The sequence below is a fragment of the Canis lupus genome, chromosome 3 (genome assembly GCF_003254725.2).
Source record: "Canis lupus dingo isolate Sandy chromosome 3, ASM325472v2, whole genome shotgun sequence".
Lineage (NCBI taxonomy): Eukaryota > Metazoa > Chordata > Mammalia > Carnivora > Canidae > Canis > Canis lupus.
Genome location: NC_064245.1, coordinates 84,786,926 through 84,800,304, shown reverse-complemented (window position 1 = coordinate 84,800,304; position 13,379 = coordinate 84,786,926). Strand labels below are relative to the sequence as shown.

Genomic DNA, 13,379 nt, shown 5'->3' with positions numbered 1-13,379 from the left:
ATCATAACGTACCCCGTGCCTATCTTGCAAGATGGTTGTGAGGGTTAAATGCATGAACACATGTAAATCAGGTAGTAAGTGTTCAATCAATCAGTGCAAACCACGAGGATTTCATATTTTACATTTTACATTTCTTGAAGCCCATTCGTTATATTATCTAATTCAATCCGTGGTCCTTACCATTGTCCCACGAGATCAAATAACTCCAAGGACACCTAGCTGATGACTGCAGAGGAGAGACTTGAACTCCATTCTGTCTCCTGGGCTAACGCTCCTTCAACCCACCCCCCATTCCCCTGTTGCCTTAAAACAAGATCTTTGTTTTGACCAACCAGACTGGCAGGAGCCAGGCCAAACACGCACTTGGGTTAGGCTGAAATTCAATGACAACCCTGCCTGGTGCTGAACTCGCAGTACCTCTGGGGGCCGGTGGCTGTTTTCCAATCCATGAAGTATGGGTGCCTCCTGGAGTGCTAGAGTTCTTGCAAAAGCAAAGAGAATCCAGGAGCCAAACCAACGACTAATGATTAAAAATTCGACCAAGGGACTGTTTCTGATTCTCCCTTTTCAGCAAATATCTCTTTCCATCAAGAGTGACAGAAGCAGATACTAAGTTTCTCCAGCTACAGACTCCTTGTTTGCCTGCACGCCTACAGGAAACTGCTTGGGAAGTCTGATAAGAATCGCATGATTTCAGCCCAAGTTGAGGGACTCTTACCTTGAATAACACAATGGCATAGTCATATATTAATGCGGGGTCCTCAGTCTCCAGGGCACCCTTGGCATACCACTCGATTGCCGCTTCAGGATTCTTGGCCACACCTTGCTGGCCCCAGAACAGCATCTGGGCCAGTCGTTGCTTCAAGACAGTAGCAATTTAGAATAATGACTCTCCTGTGGAATGCTTAACACAAGGCTTTAAAAGGTGGAAGGACAAACCTAGTTCAAAAAGTTTTCATACTGAGAACCAGGAATTAGGTAGACACACATTATCGTCCATCTGGGGGCTGGAGCCCTGAAAGGCGATCTTGTGTAAATACAAGGCAAGGCCTTAGCAACCAGCTGGAAACAATGCATTATGCACATGCATGTGAATCAGTCTACCACACGCACCCAGGGGGACAGCTGGATGGAACTTGGTCAAAATGACTGTCTCCTCTCTTTTGGGAGGTACATGCCATCCCCTTAGCCTAGTGAGTGGCACGAAGGCCTGTGCACATCCGAATCAGAAGGGCACTCATATCCTCCCACCCCAGCATTTGTCCACATGGCTCACCCCACTATGACACTCAAGATGGGGAGCTCTCCAGGGATCGGAACCTCAAGTTGTGATTTGTCTGCCTTTCTCCCCTCAGTCCCCACTCAGCAAAGCTCAGTAGAAGCCCACAGAAGTTACCCAACAGGGATTTGCTGAATGGAGGAAGGGAAGTGCATACTAGCTCTGGAGCACCCAGGAAATGACTCTGGCGTTGGGCCTTTCCAGAACTAGGCATTGGAATTCCTTCCTGCACTAGAAAGATGGGAGGCTTGGGATGCCCAAGGAGGGAACCAGAGGAATGTTTGTTAACATTCTGGCCCCATTCTGGCCCCTTATGGTCTTTCCTCCTTTCTGCTTCTTCTCTCATCTCCTTTTCTTCCTACTCACCCCCCTGCCCCAAATACTTATAAATAACCTCCAGCAAAGTATCTCCTGAAAGTCTAGGAAGACTTCCACAGATGGGCGGGAGGCCTATTACTAAAGGGTCTCTGAAATGCTTGCTTGTCAATGCATTTGTTTTTTCTGTTTTCTTTCTTTTTCCCATCTCTGGACTTCCACCTGCTTAGCAGATTCAGAGGCCCTTCCCCACACCATGTGCCCACTAGGAGCAAAGGTGAAGGCCATTCTTTGGGAAGGAGGTCTTCTCCCTCCGGGTGCCATCAGCCTAAGCTGGCTCCTGTCACGGGTTTCTCTTCATAGTGAAACCAAGGCAAGAAGTCAGATAGAGAACATTCTCCTAGCTTTCTGCCCTTTCTCATACCTCAGAAAAGTCCATCCAAAGAACAAGACATGTTCAAGAGCCAAGCTTGGTGCTTTGGTGTAAAACGCTGCACCTGATTTCTGTTATTCTCCTAGCCAAATTCATGGCCTTCTTCTTGCCACCCATCTAATATCTCCTGCCCCCCAAGATGCTTCTTTTTATTTCTATCCAATGCCCTAAAATATCCATTGGTAGTCTTGAGGCCAGATCACAAAGGTTGCTGCTCTCTCTCCTTCTGGGTGCAGGGTAGGGCTACACTTCTGGCCCACGTGAAGTCAAGAGAGCGCAAGTGACTTGCGTTGGCCACTGAAATGGGAGAGGTGGCTTGTGCCACTTCTAAGCAACCACAGCTGTGGGAGGCTGTTTTGCAGTGAAGCCCCTAGTAACTTGGTTCGTAGGGGCCGGAGAGGACACAGCGCATGCTAATCCCATCAGACCGGTAGCAGGTGCAAGACACTGACCCACATTGTTTTAAGCCAGTGAGGTTTGGGGTATCTCGTTACCGTGGCATAACGTGAGCTATTATAACTGATAGGATTGCCAAAACAGTGGGCCACATTTTTACCTGAGCGGCTGCATTGCCTCGGGTAGCTTCATGCTTCAACCACATAAAGACATCTCCGTCCTCTTTGGTCTGTACCTTGAGCGTTTCATCATCCTTCAGTCTAATTGTTTCAACATATGCCTGAAAAGGAGGGCAGGAAGGGAGATGAGGAGGGAGGGAAAATGGAAAGAAAGGGGCGGAGGGGGAGAAGGGAAATATCCAAATGATTTGGGCACGCAAAGCCAGGACGTTATTCTGAAACTAGCAATTGCTCAAGTAAAAACGATATGAATAATTGAAACAAGAGGTGTGCTCACGATGCCATAAGATCAAATTGTTTTTAAATGAATGTATCGCATCTCATATATCTAAGTGGGCATTTTTGTTCCTATCAGAGCGTTTTCCTTGGGAGGGCAGAATTTATTTCACTTCCACTTCTGCTGCTCAGGCTTGTTCAGAAGACCACTTTCACGCCGCTGATTTCAGAGCCAGATTACACACAGTATCAAAAAAGGTAAATCAATATTTTCTAAGTATAACCTTGTGTGTGTGTGTTTTTTTTTTTTTATATCCCAAAGTGTTATTATCCTGCATGACTAACCTTTTTTATTTAGCGGGCTCAGCTTCAAATATCTTTTGGCTATTTCCAAAAATTAAATCTACCTTGAAAAAAAAAAAAAAAAGAGGGCATGTTCACTCTGAGGATGCGAGAATGTGCTAGAGGCTCTAAGGATGAACCCAAAGGGAGAGTTCACAAAATGTTTTGAATTTGTGCACGGCCTCCGAGGTATCCAACTCCTCTGAAGAAAATCAGACTCATTTTGATGTGTAAATTTGGGCTGTTTATCCAGAGACCAGTTCTGTTGTTTCACAGGCTCCCCTTACACATAATGAACTCTATTTAACAATGCCATGAGGGGCGCTGGAAAGGGCTTCCCAGGCCCGGCGCATGCCATGGGCAGATGGTGAAAAAATTGGATCTACATGAGTTTGGGAAAGAAGCCTCAGAAAACAAGGAGCCAGGCCTGATTTCCCTTCTGACCCTCTTTGTTAATTAAGAAAAGTCCTTGTATTCACAACTCGAGTCTGCAGCCCCATTCCAGAGACTGCTGTGGTCATGTGGAGCCATGGGTCCCTTCCAGGGCCATTCTGGGGGACTGAGAAGTGGGGACTGTGCTGGGGCTCAGAACCCAGCAGGCATCACGTCCTGCTCAGGGTTTAACCTGGGGAGGCCCCCAAGCCAATAGCAACAATCAGAATAATGACACCCACTACCTTTCATTGAAACCATTTCTGTACCGGGTGTTTAAAATTTTTCTCTCACTGCATCTTCACCAGAGGGCTGCGATCCAAACATCAGTGTCCTCAATTTATAGGCAAAGAAGCAAGGCTCAAAAGGTGAAACCATCAGCTCACGGTCACCTTGCAGAGCAGACCCCGAAGCCAGGCTGGCTTAACTCCAAAGACGGGTCCGCAGAGCATCACCCTCCAGCGAGAAGACCCTAGAACCCGCTCAGTCTCCTTGACTCTTGACAAGTGTGAGGCCAAATGAGCTGGTGTTTCAGCTCAAAGTCCAGGGGATGCTCTACTGTGTGAGCCTGGAATTGGGCTACAGCGTGAGCTGTTCTCAGCTAGAATTTTTTTGTTCAACTGGAGAATTTGAGTATTTTGATTTTTGGTTGTTTTTCTTCTCCTTATTTTGTGCCTTCCTCTTTAACTTTGTCCTGGGACTTCCTACCCCGCAGGGATTTAGGTGTTTCTGCCATTCTCGGGCAGTGATGATACATCACTGATGATATATCACTGTTTTAATTGCTTTGCCCGAGACTGACTCACCGAATCTTTGCAACCTTAGGAGTATCACTGTCAATATCCCCCATTTCACCCATGTAGAGAAACTGAGGCTCAGAAGTTAAGTAACGTATCCAAGATCATATGTTTAGTTCTTCAAACTTAAGAGGCAAAAACAAAAACAAAACAAAACAAAACAAACAAACCTTAAGAGGCAAACTCAGGCTGGCTGGCTGTGGGGCCCGTGGTCCTCACCACCCAGGAGGGAAGGCCTCATGCATCTGAGAGGAAGCAAATGGTAGACTGTTCCCTGGTCTTCCCTGAGACACAGTGAACCCAAACTGGGTCATGAGGAGGGTCTTAGCAAAGGCCATGTTTCTGGGGGACCTGAGCGGCTGTGCCTCGGGCTGAAGAAGGGACACTTTTATCCTTTGGATCACTGTCCCCTGGCCTAGTCCTTCCTGCTCCCCTGGGCAGTGCCGTCAAGCTTTGCAGCAAGATGGAGCCATTAAGGGCACAACCTTTCACAGCAGGCCAAGGGAACCCTCACTCACCACTAACTGCCTGTGGGCCTCAGGCACTAACTTTATTGATCGAAGATTTAGTCTCTGCATCCATAACGTGGAGCTTAGCATGGTACTTGCTGTATCGATAGCACTCAACCTATCGGCTATTATTTTTTATAATATGAAGAGTTAGAAAGGCCTAGGTTCAAACCGAGGCCCCATGACTCATTTGCTGTGTGACCTTGGGCAGTTCTTTAGCCTCTCTGAGCCTCAGTTACCTCCTCTGTAAAACGGGAGCTGACCTCATAGGGTTGCATGAGGATTTAATGAGATTGTTTCTAAAAGAGCTTGGCTGAGGGTGTGGCCAATGGGAAGCTCTCGGTGAGGGAACTCATCATTTGTTAGGGCCTTAGGTCGCCCCAACCCGTAAAAGTCTGACAGCAGTGTAGAACATTCGCCCTCCTATTGGTTTTGGGTTTTGTGCAGCTCGCAGCCTTCTGTTGTGGGGATGGCCTGTCTAAGAGAGCTTTAACTTTAGAAGGGGAGAGACAGAATTTGAGGAGGGACTTGCTGGGCCAGAAACGTTTTTGAGAGTTCAACAGGCACATGTTGTGTGGATTAACGTATTCAAGCTACAACCACCACGTGAGGTGCACTCCATCATGGCACCACGTGATGAAAAGCTGTACAGGGACAGAGGTGGGCAAAATTACCCAAGATTTCATGCCCAGGGAACCGCAGACCTGGGACCTGAACCCCGGCAAATCTGGCCCTGCAGCCACACCTCAACTATCTGCCACAGCCAGGCAGCTGGGGGCCTCCGCGTAGTATTGGGGTCCATGTGGCGGCAACCAGCACCATGTCACAGCCACCTGGCTGGGGCCTAGAGTGAAAGCCAACCGCCTACAGAGACATCTGAAGAAGGAACCAAGTGAGCAACACTTGGTTGGTCATTCATTCAAACAATATTTTGTGACCAGAGAATGATGCTTTAGACAGAAATGCCACCAAGCCAGGAAGAAGCTGTGGCCATGGAGAAGCAACCGTGGAGACAGGTGGGAGCCAGAGCTGGGTAGATGCTGGGCGGGGACCCAGAGGGCCCAAACTGACCAGTGCTGGCATTTTTGTGGCTTCTGGGGGCTTCTTTCTGTTGCTGTGTTACAAAGCAAGGTCTCTAGAGTGAACAGTACTGCACGGCTGAAACCTGCTGCTGACCAGGTCAGAGGAGCTCCAATGTCTGGAGACTGTGCAGTCCTCAGGCCCCCACATCCAGGGTCAGAGGAGACGCCACACTGTCCCAGACCCTGACGCTTCACCTGCTTCACCACCTTTCCCTCTGCTCAGCCCACAGGCTACAAGGGCAGCGTTCACAGCACATCCGCCACCTGCCATCGACGACGGTGCCAGGCACCAGGCAGGGCAGAGGGGAGGGGGGGTTGGGGAGGGCCGGGGAAGTGGGGGGCACAGGGAGGGAGGGTGAGAGAGAAAGAAAAGACACAAAGAGAGCAAAGCGAACAGGTGAGAGAGAAGTAGGAGGAGAGAGACACAGAGATGGAGAGACAGAGAAGGAAGACGGAAACTTTGCAACTGGGGAGCTGGCATTTCCCGGAGCACCTGTGTTCCCTGGAGTTGTGAAACACAGCGGTTCAGCCCGCCCTCCCTGGGGACTCAGGAGCGGGATCGTTCTAGAACCTACACTGCCCACCTCCAGTAACTTCCCCGCAAGGTCCATGGGACCGCCAGCAGGAACCTGCCTCTGGAGGGGTTAATGTCTGCTAGAATGCTTGGCTCCCAATGGGGGGAGCACATGTTTTCTTTGTTAAAATTTAACATTTAAGGATTTCATCTAAGTAAGAAATATCAGCTATAAGTTCCCAAGATTCTCAAGGGAGGGATTCAGAAAGGCTGAATGTGAGACGCGCAGGACCTGAAGCCACGTGCTCTGGTGCGTCCACAGTGAAGGCTGGTCGCATCAGAGAGCACCAGGGAGTCCACAAGACAGCGCACCAAGTTCGTGTTCGTCACTGGATATGCAGCACGGTTATCCCGTCCATCATCCCATCGGTAAACACTGGGTGCCAACTGTGTGTCAGGCACTATTCGGGGCATTGGGGTCACTGATGTGAGCAGACAGGAGCTCATGTTGGAGAGCCTACAGTCCCCTGGGGAAGCCAGCGCTGGGACCCTGTTCAAGGCATCCATCGGCAGCTGTACACCGGGGTGCCGCGGCCCCCCCCCCCAAGCAGGAGATCTGGAGGAGGAGGAGGTGACGTCTGAGCCCAGGGTTCACGGAGGAGGGGTCAGCAGGCAAGACGGGGGAGCAAGTGTGGAGAAGCATACCAGGCGGGGGAGGCCGAACGGGGCTAGGAGGTGTGAACAGCACAGTGTGGCCAAAAGTACCGTGTCACCAGACAGGACAGATCGAGCAGGGATTAGGGACAGCGGACTTCGGAGAAAGAGAAACCAGATCAAGGAAAGCCTCCCATGCCAAGCCACCAGCCGAGCTTAGATCTCGTGGGTCAGTTCCTCTCAACTCTGGCTGCATATTATGAGCATCTGAGCTCTTGCTTTTTCTTTTTCTTTTTCTTTTCTTTCTTTTTCCTTTTCTTTCTTTTTCTTTTCTTTTCTTTTCTTTTCTTTTCTTTTCTTTTCTTTTCTTTTCTTTCTTTCCTTCCTTCCTTCCTTCTTTCCTTCCTTCCTTCCTTCCTTCCTTCCTTCCTTCCTTCCTTCCTTCCTTCCTTCCTTCAGATTTTAGGTATTTATTCATGAGAGACACACAGAGAGAGGCAGAGACACAGGAGCCCGATGCGGGACTCGATCCCAGGATCCCGGGATCATGACCTGAGCCAAAGGCAGATGCTCAACCGCTGAGCCACCCAGGTGCCCCTCTGAGCTTTTTAAATACACTTGAACACACAGGTTTGAACTACATGGGCCCACCTACATGCAGATTTTTTTTTAATACTGTACTATGAATATATTTTCTTCATGGTTTTCTTATTCATATTTTCTCTCTAGCTGACCTTATTGTCAGAACACGGTTTATAACACATAAAACATACAATATGTGTTAATTGACTATTTACGTTACCAGTAAGGCTCCTGGTCAAGGGCAGGCTATCAGTAGGAAAGTCTGGGGAAGTCAAAAGTTATACGTGGACTTTTAATTGTGTGGGGGATCGGTGCCCTTAACTCTTAGGTTGTTCAAGGGCAAATGTATACACATTCACATATGCACATAGGGCCAGGCCGCCCGGCCTGTGGCTTCAAGACTACAGGGTGGAACCTAAGCAGAGGTATTCTTTAAACCCCAGGGGACTTTGATGTGCCACCGGTTGAGAACCTTGATGGTTGACAGCCTACTTTGGCCTCGGTGAGAAGAGAATGGATGGGACAAGACTGGTGACAGAAAGACCAGTTAGGAAGCGTATCAGTTTGCTGTGGCCGCCACAACAAAACAAGGTAGGGCGGTGCAAACCAGACGTTCATTTTCCTGAAGTTCCAGAGGCCAGAAGTTCAAGATCAAATTTTGGCAGGTTTAGTTTCTTCTAAGGCCTTTCTCCATACCATGCAGGGGGCCACCTTCCCACTGAGTCCTCATGTGGTTATTGCACTGTTTTATCCATGTCCTATCCCCTCTTCTCATAAGGACACCAGTCATATTACAGCAGGGCCCATCTAATGACCCCAATTCAACTGAATTAGCTCCTTAAAGCCTTTATCTCCAAAGAGAGTCTCATTCTGAGGTGCTGGGGGTTAGGGCTTCAACAGGTGTGGGGGGGGGCACAATTAAGTGCAGAACAGGAGGTGGTCCAGCAGCTCAGGGCAGAGATGACAAGGGGTGAATGTCGCCTGTGGCAGCAGGAATGGGGGTGGGAGGAGAGAGGGGTGGGCAGGTAAGGATGGTGGGATGAGTGTACCTGTGGGAGGATGGGGAGGGACAGCTCCTGGGCTGCTGGCACAGACAGCGGTGCCATCCATGGAGGAGTTCGGCGGGGACGGAGAGGGGAGGTGGTGTGTTGCCTTCACCACGTGTTATGATTGCAGATGGGGGCGCGTGAGAAAATCTCAGCTGGAAAGGAAGGTCTGAGTGTCATCAGTATATGGAGGGCAGTTGACCCCAGGGGTGTGGATGAGACCCTGCTCCTCTAGGAGGTGCAGAGAGAGGAGGCCGGGACCGAGCCTTGTGGAAAAGCACATTCCCAGGGCGCCTGGGTGGCTCAGTCGGTTAAGCATCTGCTTCCAGCTCAGGTTATGATCCCAGGGCCCTGGGATCGAGCCCCGAGTCGGGCTCCCTGCTCAGAGGGGGGCCTGCTTCTCCCTTGCCCACTCCCCCTGCTTGTGCTTGCTTCCCCCCTCTCTCTCTCTCTCAAATACATAAATAAAAATCTTAAAAAAGAAAAAGAAAAAGAAAAGCACATTCCCAGGAGCAGAGAGAATGAAAGAAACTCATTTGCGATCAAGCCACAAAAACAAATAACCCCCCCCACCAGCTCCTTTCTCTTTCACCTGAGGCCGAGTCCCACTAAATCATACAGAAGTGACATGAAGCGAGATTACTCATAAAGAAGATGAAATGATGTGAACCACGAGTTACATAAAAGAGAAAATGAAGTGAGAATCCGGGAAGGAGTTACTGACGGATCCTCGGCTTGTTAATTAGAAGTCTGGCTTTCCGCATCTCCTCATTGGTTACGTGCTGCTGATGAATTAATAGATTTCTCAACAAAAGGACATTTAAATCAATGTATGACACCTGCTTAAATTCTCAAGAAGCCATTAATTACACATTCTTAAAAAAATGAGCGAGGATACAACTCTTCTAACTGTATAATTCCTATCTGTGATTCTTAATCATACGACTTTCAGCTGCAAGATGGATCTCTTCTATTCATCTTCCCTGGTTCTGACCAATTAAACCTTTTTTTTCATAATCGCAACATTTCATGTGCCAAATCTTCAAAAGAAAAGGCGCTTGTTAGCAACGTACCATTTCCCATTGCTAATTTATGCTGAATTAGAATTCTTAAAAGTATAATGTATACATAGAGGACAGTATTAACACATTCTGGCTGAGTGCAACAACTGCAACATGACTTGGTGGCTTGCTTTTTCTATGAATTTTTTTTTTCAGAATAATTCCTTTCTTAAAAAAAAACCAACTTTATCGATTCATAAATTAATTCCTGTCGAACTGAGGTCAAATTTTGTGCACGGCTTATATACGCTGTGAGAATACATACAATAATGATGAGGTTGCGTAAGCTTATTCAGGAGAAATCACTGTTTTTGGAAGGAATTGGAACATCTCTGTAGATAGCCATTTGGTATTTTATAGTTTGACTCATGTTTAATGGTCACTGACAGCATATACCTCTGAGTCATTTATTTTGAAACCGTATGGCCGCCACTGCAGATTTCATTTCCAGACACCATCTACTCTATCATCAAAGTGCAAGTTTTCTGCACTGTGAGTGGTTTTCTGAATGCAATCTAGAAGCAGCGCTGGGGACCACCAGTGACTGTGGACAGGTTCCCAGTTAGCTGCTCAGGCTAAGATTCTACAATCTTGACCTAGCCAGGGGTATCCCCTGGGCTCACGGGAGCAGAAGCAGGGAAAATCAAGAGCTTATGGCCTCCACCAGGGCCAAATCCAGCCATGCAGTTTACATACTATTTATGGCTACAGAAACCCAGGTTCCTTGTTTGCTTATATATTGTCTCTGGCAGGGGTGAGTAGTGACAACAGAGGCTGTATGAGCAAAGCCTCAAATATTTACTATCTGGCCCTTTACAGGAAAAAAAAAATCGCCAACTGCTGGTAGAGACTGCTTGCATTTCCTCTCCGCCTCAAAGGCTACAACCATCAAAATCTCTGAAATCCTTCCTGGATAAAGAGGATACAGACAAAGACATTTCAAGAAGCCAACCACATCATAGTCTGTAGTCTACTCCCACCAAATGCAGACCTGCCTCATCTAGAGGCAGCTTTCCTTGAATTCCTGCATGATCACTTCTACTTATATACCCTTTCATTATGGTCCTCAAAACAAACCATCAGTTGATTCAATGTAACATGTTATGTATTTTTTTGGCAGATATAAGCCACTGATTTCTCCGCCTCATGAGTTGATAGGATTTGGAAGCCTGCAAGATTAGAAGCTAGAGTTATTATTCCTCATCCAGTCCTTAATTTGGGCTGGGGCAGTCTTCAAGCATCCCATGTCAGTCACTTGGAAGCCCTGAGCTAACAAGGCTCTTGTGATGTGGATGGATACTTCTCGGGATGCCCAGCATTGGGAACATAGCCAGGGGTGGAGCTTGCTTCCTTACACCACAAATTCTGCTTGCTTGTCACCCATTGATAGGAGCCCTTGGCTTACTCTCACCACTCTATTTGACCCAATCCCTAACACCTCCAGATCCACCCCTCACATGGTCTTGGAACAAAGACAAGGTGTCTATATTTCTGATACACATTTTTTTGCAAAATCAAAATATGCCCAGGGCCAAATCTACTCTTCCCATGCAAGTCCTCCTGTTCATGAAAGGCTTTTCATGTATAGATGTGGGATTGTTCCTGCATTCAGCCTGAGAAGACAGTCAGGAAATATGAATTGGAGAGTGCAAGATAGCTTTTCTCTCTATTCAATTATGCTCATCCTCTAAAAGCCTGAAAATGAGCCAACCACAGGTGCAGACACTATATAAAATTGTTCAGGAAGCCCCAGGAAACAGAGCCACAACTATCTCTGCCCACGTCTTTATCTTACCTGGTCTCCCTGAAGTGTGTGCTGGTCAAGGGGCGTCTTTGTGGCAATATTGCTGTAGTAGGCATAGGACAGCTCCCAGTCCAGGGGGTAGTTGTCAATACCCTGGTAGTGTTTGTATCCAAGATTCATTGAAGACAGCCTCTCACTGCCCTGGCCTCCCACCAAACTATACAACATGCCCTGTTAGGAAGAAATGTACAGTCACAAATTTACAGTCTTGTTCACAAGACTGTAGAAAAGGGTCATAAAATCCTAACATTGAAAAGTCATTTGACCCCACCCCTTATATATGAACCTTGTCATTCCAGAAACATGTTAATGTGCCTTTAAAAATTTTTTTTAGAAAAGAAGCCACAGCAGCTCTCTAATGGATTACAAATCCTAGCACTCTGTCCTTCTTAATGCCTAATAGCTCATGACTCCTTGACTTCTGTCCATTACTCGGTGAAAACAGAGGTCGTCTTCTGACTTCTCTCATAGGATCTGTTTGTGTATCCGCCAACTGTTCCAAGGATCCCCAGTCTGCTTCAGTTACATCATCTATGGCAGACGATCTGCATAGGGACCATGTCCTAACCTTACACTCTCAGAATGTTAGTGTTGGGAAGGGTCTTTGGAGGTCAGCTGGTCCAACAGCCTCATTTCATATTTGAGGAAAGACAGGAGAGAGATTTGAAGTCATGTGTCTATGGCCAACCAGCCACTTTGGGACAGAGACAGGGCTAGAATCCTCTTCACTATTTCACCTTTGTGGGGATTGCCGTGGGGTCTCGGAAAAGCATGCGATTGGGGATGAACTTCAAGAAGCCGGAGACATACACAAAGAAGTCCCTTGGAGGGGGCATGGAACCACCTGGGCAGGTTTAAACAACCTGAGTCTCTTCAAATCCAGGGTGTGTTCATGCTCGGTGTAGATCTGAAAACTAAAAGTGGTCAGGAACTGCTCATAGCACTTATAAAATGGGATTCCAAATGTTCAGCAAGTTCTATACTTAACTGGGTCTCAAAACCACAACTTAAACAGTCTGATATAGGCTTTTCTATTGACGGTAGAGGTCTGGCTGTGACAATACTTTGCTTAGAGAGGTCCGAATGACTTCACTTAGCAAAATGGTCATGAGAGATGACGGTCCTAGGGCCAGAGCAGTTAAGTAGTTTTAAGAATTGGGTTAGAGGCACCTATTCTGGATTCCGGTAAGCCCTGCCCAAACTCTGACTTAGAGTATACCAATCATACCCCCAGCCTGTGTCCAGAATTGAGGCACCTTTTTTCACTCACTGAAAATAGAAGATCCTGTATTTAAAATAGCCCTAGGACGTTTTTCTTGAGTGTAAAGATTTTTAAAGGATTCCATGGAGCACAAACATGTCTAGTTCCCACCTGGGGCATGAGAGCATTACTCTGCAAATAACGCAGGTGACTGATGTTCCTGGAACCCATGAAATACTCTACCTGCAGCTGATCCCGAGGTACATTTAATCCAGTTTCATAAAAGACTGCGAGGTAGTAGGATGCTTTATGGTATCCACAGCAGCTGGAATCCATCAGAAAGGGGACGACAGAGCTAATTTGGTGAAGACCATCAACAGTGGAGAGTCTCTTTACAGCTTTCTCAAATATCCTCCTGCCGATTTCTAATACAGATTCATTTTGGTTCCTTGGCACTGTAAATAACCACAATTCACAGCACACACGATTAATTACCATGGGATAGACGTGGCTATAGAAAGAAGAGGGAAAAGCCAA

At 47.4% G+C, this 13,379-nt stretch overlaps 1 protein-coding gene across 5 annotated transcripts in view; it reads right to left on the bottom strand.

The window, feature by feature from the left end:
* Positions 1-13,379, bottom strand: part of SEL1L3 (SEL1L family member 3) — a 100,841-nt gene that overhangs the window by 35,562 nt on the left and 51,900 nt on the right. For all 5 annotated transcript variants that reach the window (XR_007409981.1, XM_049108723.1, XM_025437289.3 and 2 more), the window contains exons 10-13: positions 13,086-13,297; positions 11,633-11,812; positions 2,584-2,703; positions 719-859 (exon numbers count right to left, since the gene is read on the bottom strand). Coding sequence is in view for 4 of the 5 variants with exons in the window: in XM_049108723.1 (XP_048964680.1) it covers positions 719-859; positions 2,584-2,703; positions 11,633-11,812; positions 13,086-13,297 (653 nt within the window). In the remaining variant the exon portion in view is untranslated. The remainder of the gene's footprint in view (positions 1-718; positions 860-2,583; positions 2,704-11,632; positions 11,813-13,085; positions 13,298-13,379) is intronic.